This window comes from Rhipicephalus sanguineus, unplaced genomic scaffold, assembly GCF_013339695.2.
Source record: "Rhipicephalus sanguineus isolate Rsan-2018 unplaced genomic scaffold, BIME_Rsan_1.4 Seq329, whole genome shotgun sequence".
In the NCBI taxonomy this organism is placed as follows: Eukaryota; Metazoa; Arthropoda; class Arachnida; order Ixodida; family Ixodidae; genus Rhipicephalus; species Rhipicephalus sanguineus.
In genome coordinates this window covers 416,556-432,826 of record NW_023615027.1, presented here as the reverse complement: position 1 = coordinate 432,826, position 16,271 = coordinate 416,556, and the positions used below count along the sequence as shown (strand labels likewise).

Here is a 16,271-nt window from a genome sequence, read left to right as displayed (position 1 = left end):
CACATTCAACTTCCGGTATATTACCTGCATTACACCTCACGAATTAATGTGTTGTTGGTACGTTCGCATTTTATTGCCCGGAAATAACTTTTTGCTGAGATCTTAAAAAGGGTCTACATATTTCAACAAATGTACCTTTCATAAAAATACCTGCTGCCGCAAATACTCGTGTTACAAATAGTGGTCTCGAAGAAATATTTTGCTCAGGTTATAATCATGGCGTTGGCATCGTCGGCTGTCCACGGCCTGGAGAAGGTGGCACATCCCGATCATGAGTATTATGCGGTACCTCAGCTGACTCCTGCAGCTACCCGGTATGCGACAAAGGTAAGAACTGCGGTGTATCATGTTAGCAGAACTTTCATCGTCCTCGACACATGCGTGTACAAGGTGTTGTTAGCTTCATATTATACAGAAATTTAGTAGTACATGGTGCAATAAACAATTATGTAAACTCCTTGTCAAACAAAGATTGGTTACCAACCATGCGGTAAACTTATACGTAGTCTGAAAGCGTATATCCAGCGCTAAATGCAGAATATCAACGTGCACGCACCGCGGACACCAGTAAAAATAGGAAGCAAAAGTTATTAAGGCGAGAGTTTGAGTATCCTAAGACGCTGGCACTGAAAGACGTGGCGTGCGGTACGAGAAGTCACGTGACGTTAGTGAGGTTAATAATATTCAGGGTTCCAGCCGGAATGGAACCTATGTGTTATGCGTGGCGGTCAAGTATTCAACCACAGTATCACGCGTGTGTTGAAAGAGCTCTGGTAAATGTCATTGCTGACGCCTCGCCCGACATTCGTCATATCGGGCAAGGAGTCATGTTAACAGGAGTAATACTGCGTTAAAAAAACGTAGCATCACACCATGCGTCGCATAATGTTAATTACGTAACGAGTGGGTGGGTATTATATTAAATATACATTGAAATGTTGACATCACTCTCACTGACTGTACTTTTTAGCAAAAATTCTGCGAAAGCCTGGATGACGCTCGAGCTTCGCCTTCAAGAGTACAACACGATAGCGTAATCGGACCCTGTTCGCATTGCCTTCCCAATCGCTAGCCTGGCTTCGCTTCTCGATAGACACCTATACCGTGCCGAAAGGAAAGGAACATCTGCGCGCCTGTAAACTGCAATTTCATATTATTTTACAATGCCCACTGCAAGTTGGTGGCTCCTTTCAGTAGGCATTCTAAAATAATATGAAATTCCAGGCTCCCCATATTCGAGTTCCTCAGGACTCCAATAAAGTTCTTGTCATGTCATGCCTACTGCAAGCACAGTTGCGAAGTGCCCACTACCACATAATTATTCCTTTTGCGATCTGGCAAGGTACCCCCTTCGCGTACGTAAGGGAACACGTGCATCTGCGCAGCAGCATACGTTGTTGATGATTATAATTAATTATGCCTGTATGCTTTGCAACTGGTCGGCATTTCAGCCAACCATTTTCGCGCAATTCACGTGTTTTGACGTATGGTGTGCTTCGCTTCTGCCACGCAATATTACTTTTGGGAAGCAGAAGCACTTCACAAAAATGACTTTGGAATGTTTAATCATAGTTTGATCCCTGCTGAATTCAAAAACCAATGTAGTCCACAGAGGTGAACGCAAATAGCATTTCTTGGCAAAAAACTGCGGCTGCAGCCGCAGGGCTTCTTGAGATGCTGAGCGAGCGCGGTGGCGTCATCTTCGGTGTGCCACTTCATCGGCACCATGAGCACTGTTAAAGTGTGGCCTTCGCGATCAGTTCCACCAATGCGCGCAGTCGGAACTAGTCACGGAGGCCACGGATGGAGATACGACAGTGCTGCGCGGCTCCGCCAAAGGTACTGACTATGACGTAGTTCCAGCTAGTTCGTTCCGCGTCCACACTTTCGGCGCGTTCGCCTGGGCGGAGCAAGATGAACTTTTCCTTCGCGCGTTTTAAAGCTCCTGCTGCCACAACAACGAAAAAATTACGCCATCTTAAACAAAACTGTTGGTCTTTGTTAACAACAAAGTTTCACTGAATTCTAAAGCAACTTCAACTTTTTTTAATGACACTCCTGGCACTAGATAACAACCATATAATTTTTTTTTCCGAAGCAATAGTGAGCTTTTTTTATTGATATGATATATAAGGAGATGTTGCGCACAATTATGGCGCCGGCTACTCCTTCGCCCTTGAGTGAAACTTGAACACATATCTTAAAGTAAAACATACAAGGCAGTTCATGTAAAATAGAACGCTCGGGCACACATATGCAAAAACCACTTATAGGCACATATCACAACAAATGATAAAGAAATGTTCCAAAGACAGCGAATGAAGTCTCTGATAATGTCCATCGTTAATATTTGGTCCGACCAGCACAAAATAGCAGAGCACACGTCTGGTCTTGAAGAAGATGTATTCGCTCGTGAGCACATAACAGTCGATACGTTATTCACTTCAGCACACACATATGATGGGTGTCATATGAGACTGCGCATAATAAGTACGACATGTGTTATACAAATGAAAGTTCGGTATTTCTTAGTACTTGTCAGCAATGCCGCTGTCTTGTAAGAAACGTGTTAACGCTTTTAAAGTTTGCGTCTGTAAAACTCTAGTTTGCCACGAGCCCAGAACTTTCCTCAAGCTAAACGGTCTGCGGTATAATGCCAACAGTTCCGATTTAAGACGGCGTCGCGGCGTGTCATGATGTGGACAGTCTATGAGAAGGTGACATACGTCTTCATCTATAAATCCACATTCACATTCGGGAGTTTCAGCTCTACCAATTCTGTGCAAAGAAATGTTTTGTGTATGCGGTGCCTAGCCTCAATCGGTGAATAAGATTTCCATACTTCTATCTAATGCTATCGTAATTTTGAATTCAATGAATGGATCGATGTGATATAAATCACAGCTCTTTGAACTTTGGTCAAACCAAGCAGTTTTGCTTATTCTGAAAGTTGTAGCCTTTATAAGACCACGCAATTCATTTTTCGAAATTGGTAAAGAAATAGTAACATCTTTACGATGTGCTTGTCGTGCCGCTTCATCGGCAGCTGTGTTTCCAGGAATGTTGCAATGGCCAGGTGTCCACTGGAATTTGATTTCATGTTGTGCCTTGCTTGCTTTGGTGAGCTCTTTCAGCGTTTCGTATGTCATGCTATCACTAATTACTGTCGTGTTTGTACTCGAGAGTTATCTTAATGCGGCCTGTGAGTCGCTGAAAAGTACCCATTTTCTCGCGTCTGCTGCCGAGTTTATAAACTTTATAGCATACAGAATAGCGAAAAGCTCTGCTGTAGTAGATGACGTCGTACGACATAATTTAAATGATTCCTGAATATTGAGCTGTGGTATGATAAATGCCGATGTGAAGACGGGATACTTGAGCCATCTGTGTAAACCTGTATGTACCCTGGATACTGCATGTGTATCTGATAAAGCGCTAGTTGTTGAGCAGCTGGATGAACATGTCTCTCTTTCTGATAATGCCATCTACTGAAATTCAATGCTTGGTATTGCAGGTAGCCATGGAGGATAGTCCCACTTCAGAGCTCCAAATTTCATTTCTTGGTAATATATGTACATTACTCTGTATTTCTGCATGAGCATTGCTTTATCCCTTCGTGAAATCTCCAGTGCCAATGCGTGGTCCTTGTGTTGCGTCTATAAGCGAAAAAATGGCGACATGTTTCGATTGTTCTCATGACTGGAAAGGGTGCTTGTCGAGTCTCAGCTATGACAAGGCTGCTGGAAGTCGCTCGCGGAACACCTAGGCAGACGCGCAGTCCCCTAGCTAATAGCCTTTGAAGTCGCTCTGAAGTGTGGGAAAGGCTGTGTAAGACTGCTGCAGAATATGCAACTTTTTGTCGTATCAACGCATTGTGAACAGCGAGCATGGATGATACAAATCCGCCCCATGATGTCCCAGCAATTCTGCGGAGTATATTCACTAGCATATTCACCTCTTTTCGAGTTTCTTTATGTGAGGTGCCCATGATAGCTGCCTATCAAGTATTACTCTGAGAAACCGATGCTGTGTCACAGTCATTAGTGGTTCGCCTTCTAAATTGAGATTGAAGTTTTTTAACTTCTTACAGGTGAAGGGCGATACAGCTGTCTTTGCGTGCGACAGAACCATTCCTCTTTTAAAAAGTTGTTGATAATATTTATGCCGTCTTGCAATGCAATCTGAATTAACCGTACGTCCGTGCCAGATGCCCAAATGCACACATCATCTGCATAAAAGAGTATTTCAACCTTGAAGGCAGTCTTTTAGCTAAATCAGCCATAACACAGTTGAAAAGAAAAGGGCTGAGTACGCTTCCTTGTGGCACTCCCTGTCTGACATCGTGTTCTGTACTCTTTCCTTCGCTCGTCTGAATGAATATTTTGCGACCTGATAAAAATTTAGATATCCACCGCAAGGACCTGCCGGACAGTCCGAGTTCCAACATACCCAGCAGAACATGAGTGTGACTGACTGTGTCAAATGCCCTTTTGATGTCTCAGAACACTGCGACCGTGAAACTACCACAGGCGTGTTCATGCTCCACATACGTCACTATGTCCAGTATTGCATCCATTGTGCATCTCTGTTTCCTAAAACCTGTTAAGTAGTTGGAAAATACACCGGTTCTGTTGCACCACCACTGAAGTCTTGCATCAATCATTTTTCCATTACTTTACATAAACAACTTGTCAGACTAATTGGGCGGAAGGATTCAAGGCTCAAGGGCGTCTTAGCCGGTTTTAGGATCGGAATGATGCGAGCAAACTTCTAAGACTCGGGTACAATTTCTTACATCCATAGATTATTGTAAATATCTAAGAAATTGGTTGTGCCTGTCGGCCCAAAGTTCTTTAGCATATTGTACGTAATGCCGTCCGGTCCAGAGGCCGATTTTTGACATGATGCTATAGCACATTGCAGCTCACTTAACGTAAATACAGGGTCTAGTTGAGGATGCTGGGCCTAATAGCAAGCAATAATTTTCTGGCTGGCTAACGCGACAGAATTATCAAATAAGGCACATTGTGATGCGGCAGGCCTACTGATAAGTTGACAAAATTCATCTGCTACCACAACTTCCCGTTTGTCCAAGGCTACAGCAAGCGCACGAAATGGGAAGCTCTGTGATACAGGGCCTCTAAATGCTCGAATTACCAGCCAAATTCTTGGAACAGGTGTGTGGGGAGAGAGCGTTCCACAAAAATCACGCCAGCGTCGTTTACCTAAATTTTCTAGTCGTCGGCGCATTACACTGTGGATTTTCTGTGCATTTTTGTATGCTTCTAAACTTCCGCTGCGTCGATATGCCCTTTCGGAACGTCGTCTGATGGCTCTTAGTTGTTCATACTCTCCGTCGACTGCAGCATAGTCTTTTGGAATCGGGACTTTTTTGTACATTTATTCGCATTATCTTGCAAAAATTCAGTAAAGCTTTCAACTGTCGTAAGTTCACTATTTTGGTTTGTTAGGCGGTACCGAAAAGCTTTCCAGTTCATCAGTTTGCTGTAGCGCCTGATGTCGTCATTTCGCAAGTAGGGGTGACTTATAAGGATGGGAAAATGGTCACTCCCACGTGTTTCTACATCCGTTGTCCATCCCACACCATTCACTAGATCTTGGGAACACATCGTAACATCTATGCAACTCGAGTAATTATGTCCACGGAGAAAAGTTGGGGAGCCGTCATTTAAAACTGTCAAATTGCATTTGTCTGTGGCACTCTCAACAACGTTCCCACGTGCATCACATCGATCACTACCCCAGATTATGTTGTGTGCAATAAAGTCTCCACATACAAATGTATATGAATTTGAAATATTGAAGATATTTGTTAGCTCTTCCACCGAAACGCGGCTTGAAGGTTGTAGGTAAAAATTAATCACTCTTATGCACTGCTCATCAAAGGATACCTTACAAGCGACAAATTCCGGGAAGTCCGAATCACTTGAGTGAACATGGTGAGAAGGTAGGTCCTTTCTGACGCACAGATGCACTCTGCTAGGACCACTTAGACGAGATGACTTATATATCACGTAGTTAGAGAGGCGGAAATCGTCATTCATTCCTGCGTCTTGGATTCAAAGTATTGGAAAGTTATATTGCAAAAGGAGTTTACGGAAGTCAGCACACTTCCTTCGAAGACTGTTGACATTCCACTGGAGCACGGAGACATTTTTATAGCGCTTATCCATATGTTACTTGTCGCAGGTCTGACCCGGATTGTTGATACAATAGTGCTTCCAGAGGCAGCAGGGCTTTTACTTCTGGCAGGTTGTTTGCTTCCAGTAGAGCAGACAGGATTGCCTTAAGTGCTGCGAATAGCATTGGTAGAATCAATTGCATGACTGATGCAGAGGCATGGTCCCCCTTGAATGGTTCAGTTTCTGAGGCCTGTTGAGAACGACGTGATGTTTCGATGTTGTAGCTTGGGCGAACACTGGCGCTGTCGGTTCTGCTACTTTCCGGCTGAGGTCGCGTGGGCGTTCGCAGCTTTGACGCGTAGGTTTGACGCGTAGTGAGCTTGGGTGTGGTTCTGTGGTAGGACACCTGCTTGACACGCAGAGGTACAGGGTTCGATTCCTATGCAAACCGGCGATTCTTTATTATTTCTTTATTTGCGTCTATCTCGAATTATCGCTCACGAACAACGCTTATTTTCGGCTCACAACCAACGACGCAGATGCCGACACGGGAATTTTCGCGATACGAGCTATTTAACGCTATCGCGTTAAACAGGGAGTTGATGCACCTTTTGCGTATGCAGCACTAATTTGAAGCAGCATTGTTGACTGTTTAAGATAAAGAAATTTGTAAAAGTGGAGGCAGGGGCCTTCTATTCCTTCTGCATAGGATGAGGCATAAGTATTCCGAAATTGAGGTGCCATTCTACTCTGTGAAGGAAGATGACCATGGAAACTGTGCAGCTGACGACATACAGGTGACGCAAAATTTAGGACTTGAACCGATCACACGCCCTGCACCTAAGTCAGAAATATCTGCTCAGAAAGTCCTTCTTGAATTGACGTATGCTCCGCCATTTTTCCGTTTGAGCAGCATACGTTCCGTTGCCGCGACATGCGTCGTCTTTAATGGCTTGTCGGATACGCTTGGCATTTTGTGCACGATCTTAAGGAGCCGTTTGAGCAGCACGCGTCTTTTCGTCGCATTCACAGTTCCGCGACATCTGTCGCATTGTCTGGCATGCGCTTGGCGTTTGCTGCACGATCTTCATTGGTGTTTGCCGCCCGTGTGTTCCCTTTTTCATTTTCTGTGGACCAGTGGTGAGTAGTGGGAACTGCCCAAATTCGGCGGTACATAGCTGTGCTAGGAGCTTTCTTGTTGTTTTGCGCGTATTCGTGAGTATACGTACAACCACTTGAGTTGGAGATCGTCAGAACCTCCAGAGCAACATAACATCTTCAGAACTGCAACACATAAAATAACTCATCCTCGGGGGATTAGCGCGCCCGTAAGATCACGACGTTATATCGCTGCACCTGTTCCTGAGGTTTATATGCCAGCACAGCATAGGCGTACGAGACGCACCATGGTGAGGAATACACGTTTCATATTCCAGCGTAAACTGTTATGAGGTCACAATAATGAGGTGACTGACACCGCCGCCGTTCTTCGTCAGAGCTATGACGTATATTGAGAAAAAAAATACAGGCGCGCTGAGGCGCACCTTGCAGGACCCAAATAAAGCTTTTCAACCAACCAACCAACCAACCAACCAACCAACCAACCAACCAGGGTTTGAGGCGTATTCGAACGCGGGCTTTCTGCGTGGCAAGCAGGCAAGCACGTGCAAGACGGCTCCAGCGCTGGGCCAGCCGTTCGGACTGCCGGGCGTCGCAGCCCGGCATGCAAAACAGCACCGTGGGCCGCCTCGTTGCCCTCGAGAAGGACGTCCCTGTGGGTTAGGGTACCTACAATGAAACTCGTTTTCGAGGCAAATGATTACCTTTGTGAATTCACAGAATGTGGTCCGCTTCCCCGCAGATGCGGCCGGTGGCGTAGTTGAGTATCGCTGCCTTTGAGTAAGCTATTATCAGCTCGGCATCCGTGGAGGCCATCGGAAGGGCTATGGCCGTTTCTTTGGCCGCCTTCGTGTCCTCCATGCGTATTGTCACGCTCGCGACGTATCAAAAATAAGTAATGGCGTTTAATCTGCATGAGTCACGTTGTTATAACGAAGCTAAACTTAGTTTATGAATGCGTAATAGTTTGAATCAATGGCCCTCCGACATGTACCCTCTTCTCGCTACATGGGTGCTTTTGCATTTCATCCCGGTCGAAAGCTCGCCGCTAGGCCCACGAATGCAAACCATGTCCTCACGCTTAGCAGTATAAGATTGTAGCCACAAAGCCACCATGGCAGATCCAAATATATAGTGCGCGATGACAAAATTTTCAGCATAGCTGTTCGTATCTTTTTTTTTTTCAAGCGAACTCTATTAAGCGACCTGTGTAGCTTCATGGGCGGTGGTGTTCCGAAAAACCCACTGCGCGGAAAAAACACGTTACCCTTCACAGAAAAACAATGCTCATCCACGGCTATTGCGCACCAAAGATATAATAAATAAAACGAAATAAATTTTCATTTCTGGACTCGGTCCCCGCGAAACCATGGGCCCAGCATGTGAGCCAGGTCACCCCGGTACTTTCTTTCTGGTTTTGGTTTTGGTTTGGCTTATTCAAAGCAAAATTGTTACAAAATTGCCTCGGGGGGCTCGACTAAAGGCTGAGTAATTGCCTGAGTATCCGCGTCCAGCCCTCCTAGGCAGCAGGCACATAATGGGCGTTAGTGAAAACGTTTCCGAATAATACGATCACACAATGAATAGGCACCTACCAGCGTGCTTGCACATATACACGACAGTTCCTTCCGGATAACTACCTGACATGTTTTCTTGTACGTATGCCTACATGGCCTACATGGCCTGGTGATAAGGTGTTTTTGAGCAAAGCTTGTATTGGCTGATCTGTAAAGATGATGGTGGCGTTCCAAAAAGTCCTCCCCACCAACATAAAAACCCCTTACCGAAAGCTGGCGCGAACCAAATAAATAACTAAATAAATCGCCGTTCCGGCGCTGGGTTTCAATACATTTCCCCTGGCCCGAAAAGAAGTGTCTTTCCCATTAGGCCACACGCGCATGTTTGCCCAGTGTGAACTGCACTGAAGCATACGAGTACGTTATACAGATGATGCAAAAAACAATTGGAATGCTGTACACTTGCTATGGGCGCTTCATAGGAGCAGTTCGCGTTGGTGGTCAAAGCGACCTGCTGGACGACGCGTAAGGTCGGTATACCGAATTGCGCATTTTACGAAAGTTCCAGCTTCAAAAAAATTGAATTTCTAACCAGCATTCCCATGATCGCGTGATGGTTCGTTCTTTGGACCGTTCTAGAGCCGGATGAACGCTGGGAAGAACTGACAGACACCACACCGATTCAGCCCGAAAACAACGTTCCGGGAACGTTCACTAGCTATAACAAAACTGAACGCCTACGATACCAGGGAGAATTGCGCGATGCGAGAGAAAGAAAGAAAGAAGGAAAGAAAGAAATAAAAGAAAGAAAGAAAAGAAAGAAAGAAAGAAAGAAAGAAAGAAAGAAAGAAGAAAGAAAGAAAGAAGAAGAGAAAGAAAGAAAAAAAAGAAAGAAAGAAAGCAGGTATGCCCACGCGTCAGTCACGCCCGCGCCAAGCTTTGCTTGCCCCCCTTTCGCCGTTAGGACAAGGGCTCCCGAATGTTTTGGTGTGGAACCTGTACTACGTTCCATAGGCTGTCTGTTACATTGTCTTTGTTCCAGAAGTATCTGGAACGAAAAAAACGGTTGGAAATGAATTTCTTTTCGTAAAGAAACTACGCATTGCAAACAATGTTTTCGATGCGAAGCATGTTATAGCGGAGTTCAAACCGGTGGTGGTGGTGTAGGTGGGTGGAGTGACCACCCTTACTGCGCATGCGTATACCCTCTCCACACACCTCCACTCCTCCTCTTCACATCCCTCGCCCATTTCCTTCTCCACTCACTCTATCACGCCCCTTACCACTTTCCCTTTCCACTTTCTTCTCCACTTCCACTCTCCGTTTCCCGCCCTCTCTAATCTTCCTCTGAAACGCAGGCTAGAATGATGAAATTCTCGCCTGCGCAACGCCGCGATGAGCCACCAGCGCATCCACGTCCCCTCCCCCTCTCTCTCCTTTCCTACGCTGTCGCCTTCTCGCGCGCTATCGACCGCGTTCCCCGCTTGCCCTGTGAGAATTAACGGCCAGGCTAGATGGAAGATACGACGCGCATAGCGTCCCTCTTCGCGTTCCACGACGCCAGGTCGGTAGCATGCCCAACGAACGCCAACGGAACGCGATCGTGCAAGTGCTCCGGATTCGCATCGCCTCATGGTCCCTTTAGCGGGAAATGGTGTAATCTTTCATTTATGGTGACGTAGCGGGTGCACCATTCCTCTCAGAGTGGCGCTGATTCATAAGACCAGTGCTAGACAGACAATCACAAAGCCGAGAGATGCAGGGCCTGTGTTCTGCTTTGTGAGAGCCTTGGCGTTGAGAGTGTGCGCTTTCTCAATGGAACGAGTACCAGTGTCAGTGTTGCTCTTCCGGACCACCCTGTCAAGCGGCAGTGCCAGTTGACCGAAAATATTGGTAAAATGAGAAAATTGGAGCCCTTCCCCAAAGGGAACATCGAGGCGAGCGAAGTTTCGATGTGCGTGCCTGGGAAATTACTTTGATTTCTTGATTTATATCGCATTGCGCCATGCTACGTCCTAGCTTTACCTCCTCCGTCCTCGCTGGGAATTGGGATGCACGTGCTTAGGAGCAAAACGCTTCTGTTGTTACGGGCAACGACTCCGGTCATGCGTGAAACAATGAAATGCAACAATGAAATGGGACAACATGAAATAAAAAATGATCGATAAATGATCAGATTGTCATGCCAACAACGGCTGATCGCTGAACAACCCACGACAACAGAGCATCGATATTGTAAAAACGGCGCATGCAAATGTGCTGTGACGGCGCACATTCCAGGGCCGCATTTCTGGACACTCACCGGCGCGGGCTCGCTTTCGATGCCGTCGCCACCGAAATCTGAACTCATAAAAGGTGTGGTAAAAACGATTGGATGGGTTAAGGTAACGGTTGTTTATGAAGTAGTGGACGTTAAGTAGTCATAATTAAAATTCGAGCAATATAATTTCTAGAAACTGCTATAAAATGAGTTGGTATAAATGCCTCCGCAAATAGGTACAAAATTCGTGGCTGTGGTTCGAGTGAAGGGTTATATTGTAAAGCAAAAGCCTTAAAGGCCTCATCAAACAAGAAAAGTGACCGGCGCCGTCAACTCAAATGGTGCTAAAAGTCACGTGAGCAGATATTACGATTTGATGACCTAGTTAGCACAAAAGCGATATAAAGCTGCTGCTGTGCGGATTGACCAGGACGAAAAGAAGGTTTTCTAGAAGTTTTTTTAAATACGTTAATCCAACTGCATCAGTCGTATATCTCTGCTAATGTCCGGCCGGTATGCCACTTTTAAAAGTTCTACAATCCTGCTTAAAGAACATTCCAGAAATCTGCTCTTCTAAGGGGATATTGAACGAACACCGCAAGCCTTGAAAGTAGGGTTAGAATCCTTCTACAATCCGGATCGTAACATTCATTTTCTTTTTTTATGCCCCCTCTCCATTACTCACCTTGTCGCCCTTTCCTATGCTCCTAGTTTTTTCGTCGCCCTTCCCAGAATATTCACTATCTTTCTGGTACATATTCGGGGGAGGGGAACGAGCGGCTGCTAGCAGGTTATTCGTAATTAAATGATGTGGGAGCGCATGTACAGTGGTCGTATTTTTTATTATATCACAAGTCAAATTACAAGCCCGGCCATGCAAAACCCGCAAGTATTTTGGGACCGCTGTTCACAGCAGGAAAATGATGTTTGAAAACAGAGCTGCCTGCACTTACATATGGCAATAAGCTTGTGTGCAGACCAGTGTGTCGGAACGGATCTAAACAGAAAACAAAAACGATAAAAACGATATTTTTGACCGGAACGAAAACGTAACCGAAGCTTTATCTGTTATTTCGTTCCGTAGTGAAACCAAAATTTTTTTCAATCGTTTTTCGGTTCACGAGAAAACTTCGCAATCCGAACAACTGAGGTCATGCAATGTGAGCATGTCTCAGGGTGTACTTCAGGCACGAATTTCAAAGCAGAGATATGCTGAAATTGTGCGAGAAACGAAAACAGTGGCAACCAGAGATGTTTATATTAACGCAAGTGGACTTTTGCGCGCCTGTCCCGCAGGCCAAAGTGGAGAGGGCATTGTCAGCGCTGAAGGCTGTTACAGCGAAAGCTATTATGAGATCACAACAGCTGATTTTGGCGTCATAGTTGTCCGCCGCCGCCGGTGTCCGTGATCGCTATCGCGTGAAATAAAAAAATTAAATCAGAAACAAATTTGTAGGGTCGGATGGGATGTTAACCCGCGTCCTCTGCATGGCCTTCGGGTCTTCCATTACAGTGCCACTCTGGTGCTTGTAACTCCTTCGCAAAAATACTACATACAGGCGTCCTGTCGGGCAAGGAATCGTGTTAACATATGTAATATTCGCGAATAATTTGCGCCATTACGCCACCTTGCGGAGAGAGCGCGAAACAGGCTATTGAGGTTCATTTAGCGCTCGGCATTCACTTTTGTACGTGCGGTAGAAGTTCTGGCGGATGGATTCGTCGTCATGAAAGAAACAAAAATACGTTGCGAAGTTTTTCTGCGTTTCGATAGGCACATCAGTGTGACGGACGGCGGAAAGGCGGGATATTATCTTTTCACGAGTTTCCGTTCTTTGAGTGAAGCATGAAGAACGGCGTAAATAACCAACCTCCACATCAGCAAAGTTACTCCGACGATGGTTGTTCTCGGCACTTCAGCAACAAGCGTTACGCCGCTGTGCTAAAATTTGCTGCACTTTTCGAACCGCATCAACGAATCCCAAGGATAACACGGCTGGAATGAATCGGAATCGATTCGTGGGAACGTCACGAAGCGATACAAACTGCGAGAGACGCCGTAGTGGGGGGCTCCGGATAATCTCGACTAGCTGGGAATCTGAAAGTTCACAGTACGCATGCATGTAGCATTTCACCCCCATCAAAATGCGACCGCCGCAACTGGGATCGACACAGCCTCTCTAGTGTCAGCATCCAATCACCGTACTGTGCTACAGCGGCGGGAAAAATTGAGATCTTCGTCGTGCTGATGTCAGCGTGCTTACTGCGTGCCGTCAAGCAAGCCTGAGATGCTTGCTATATTAAGCCTTGCTCTTTAGATGTTGCGGGCTCGATTTACTTGACTTCTGGGCACGCGTAAGTGGTATAGCCCAACCTAACTTACTAACGTTGGTATATCCTGCCTGATGTCTCATCGTAGGATTCAGGGAGCTAGGAAAGTGGAAATTTACACCTACCTATAACGATACACTGCTGTATCAGCAGGTAGGTAGAATTTGCGGGCACCACAATTCCGCTCACGTATGCTCATCAGCTGACACATAGACGCACAGACAAATCAATAAGGCTCTGCGCACTGAAAAAAATATGGTGAATAAGTTTCCTGCTATCCTTTCGTCAGCTGTTAGTAGTCATTGTTTCTCCCCACCTCTTCTTGTATGTACATGCAATGTTATTGCGCTCGGTCTACCATCACCGCTTCATTCTTTGGATTTGATCACATTTATTCAAGGACGCGACAAAGTAACCGGCTGACAAAGTCGCTGCAAAATGCTGACGTGTCGCCGTGAAGCTCTAGGCAATCAGCATTTTATAAACGATACCCACCGGCAACTACAGAATGCGTTAGCCACCTACCTTCAAAACACTACCGAACAGTTTTTTCCGCCTTGCCGATTGACACGGGTCGTGACAGCGCAGCAGCACTTACCAAGCAGTAGATGAGAGCGGTTGATAGGCGTTTGCACTTCGCGAAAAAGCCAGCAGTGCAGGAAGACTGGCCATCGGGGATCACAGGCTAAACGAAAACACTTCGCAGCCTCACTGGGATTTCTTGTGCGTTCGATTCACGTCAGACGTTTACACGAACAGTGCAACAACATTTATTTTATCGTCGATGTTGCCCTGCGCGACAACCAAAATGAGGTACTCGGCACCAAGTACACTCTCACCTTCGACAAAACGCCACGTTTTCACATTGCAATCTAGGAAACACGCTATTTCCAGCAGCAACAATCCGCAATGGACCTCCTTGCTGCCGCCATCCTTGCCAGTGTAGATAGATAGATAGATAGATAGATAGATAGATAGATAGATAGATAGATAGATAGATAGATAGATAGATAGATAGATAGATAGATAGATAGATAGATAGATAGATAGATAGATAGATAGATAGATAGATAGATAGATAGATGATAGATATATAGATAGATAGATTGTGGCCAAGTACCCTTTGCAACGGGTGGACTCAATGAAGTGTCCCGGCGATATTGAAAAAAAACACGAAGAAAAAGAAACATGAGTTAAAAACACACACACATCAGAATGCACAAGTCACACTTCTAACGCCATGAGTGTCCGCCGTGAGTGTCCGCCTTGTGTCCCTCCACCACACTTCGTGGCGAGCTTTCGTGGTTCGCACACTTTTGCCACAGCGGTGTCTGACTTTGCAGTGCCCCCTGGATTTCGTTTTAGGTGCGAATAGCGCGGCATAAGAGTAAAATAACAACCGGTCACTTCTCACCAGTGTTGCTTCTAACCAGTGTTGCGGAGTTGCCACTCCAGAAATGGAATGACTCCAGAATGATTCTACATTTTCGCGACCCTGGAATGGAATCGGAATGGAATTAAGCGCCTTTTGCACGGAATGGAATGGAAATCAAATTCAGCGCCTTTTGCACCAAATGCAATGGGAATGGGATTACGTCTTTGTCCGAAAATGGAGCACGCTTTCGCCTACGTGCTGTTTTTCGAACTTCAAACATTCGGAAGTCAGAGCCTCGAATTTAACAATAAAGCAGTTATTTTAGAATGGCTCGACTGATTGCAAGCACGGCACATTTATAAACAACGCACCTACTACAAACCGAGGCATAAGTTAGTATACAAACCAATGCATTATCCCACCAGGTACTGAAGGGAGAAACAAATGATCCCTGCGCGTCGGTTGCCATTGATACCCCCACACGAATGTGACGAATACTCTATGCACAGCTTGATCTTTATGTCATGAGCAGTCTAGTACCTGACACACGTAAATAACATTTGCGACAAGGCATTCATTGCATACCTGCGCACAGGCGAACACAGATAATTCTCCTCGCCCCATCCATGCTTGCGATGCGCGCGTGACAAGCGTGAGTGCTGACGAGAAGTGCGGCCCAGTGTTCCGTATTCGATGCAAAGGCACAAGGTGCCCGAGCGGTGCACTCTTCCAACTAATACCGGCAGATCTAGACAGTTTTGTTCCCCATTACCCAAATCTTAGTTTTCTCCATATTCACGACCGCTCCAGACGCGTGGCAAAACTGCTTAGTCTTCTGGAATACTACTTTTGTCAGTATAAAAATACGCTATGTCCTCATTTTAGCATTAACACATTTAAGCTTAAAAAAAATTAAACGTCCCCATTCATTCAAACATGCTGACATTGCAAATACTGTAGGTAGCGGGAGAACTGCCCATATGGGAATTAGTAGATTGGTTGTACTGCGCGAGATATGTCACCAAGCTACTATCCCTCGTCTGGAAATAAAAGCAGAGAGCAAGAAAACGAGAACACGTGACGGGTGCTCACTACCAACTGATTTTATTACGAAAGAATTGGGGAACATATACAAAGCGCACGTCACAAGCGCGCCTGCGCACACCAATGTTTTTTATGATTACCTTAAAGGGACTGGTATTCCAGAATGAATAAGCAACTCGCCCAACAGTCTATCCTTTTGACTTAAAGGGGCACCAGAGAGCAAAACGATTTCTCTCATATTAGTAAAGTACTCGTTCACGATACCAAAAACGCCACGCTTGCTGCGAGAAGACGCTTAGTAAGCGAGAAAACGCGCAAAAACAAAATGTGGGTGGCGACGCCACCTTGAAGTTTCCGCGCCAATCGCCGTAACGTCACATGTTTTGACGGCGCCTACTAGGGACTATAGTTCTTAATCGGTAAAAATGAGGTACATTGTCCTCTGAGGGGGCCGTAGACTTAACATGCCAAGTTTAGAGTAA

At 45.7% G+C, this 16,271-nt stretch overlaps 1 protein-coding gene across 1 annotated transcript in view; it reads left to right on the top strand.

Annotated features, from left to right (window-relative positions):
- Positions 1 to 216: 216 nt before the first annotated feature.
- LOC125756625 (uncharacterized) overlaps positions 217 to 16,271 on the top strand; it is a 29,537-nt gene continuing 13,482 nt past the window's right edge. Inside the window, exon 1 of the mRNA XM_049411525.1 lies at positions 217 to 327. Within this exon, the coding sequence (XP_049267482.1) occupies positions 217 to 327 (111 nt within the window). The remainder of the gene's footprint in view (positions 328 to 16,271) is intronic.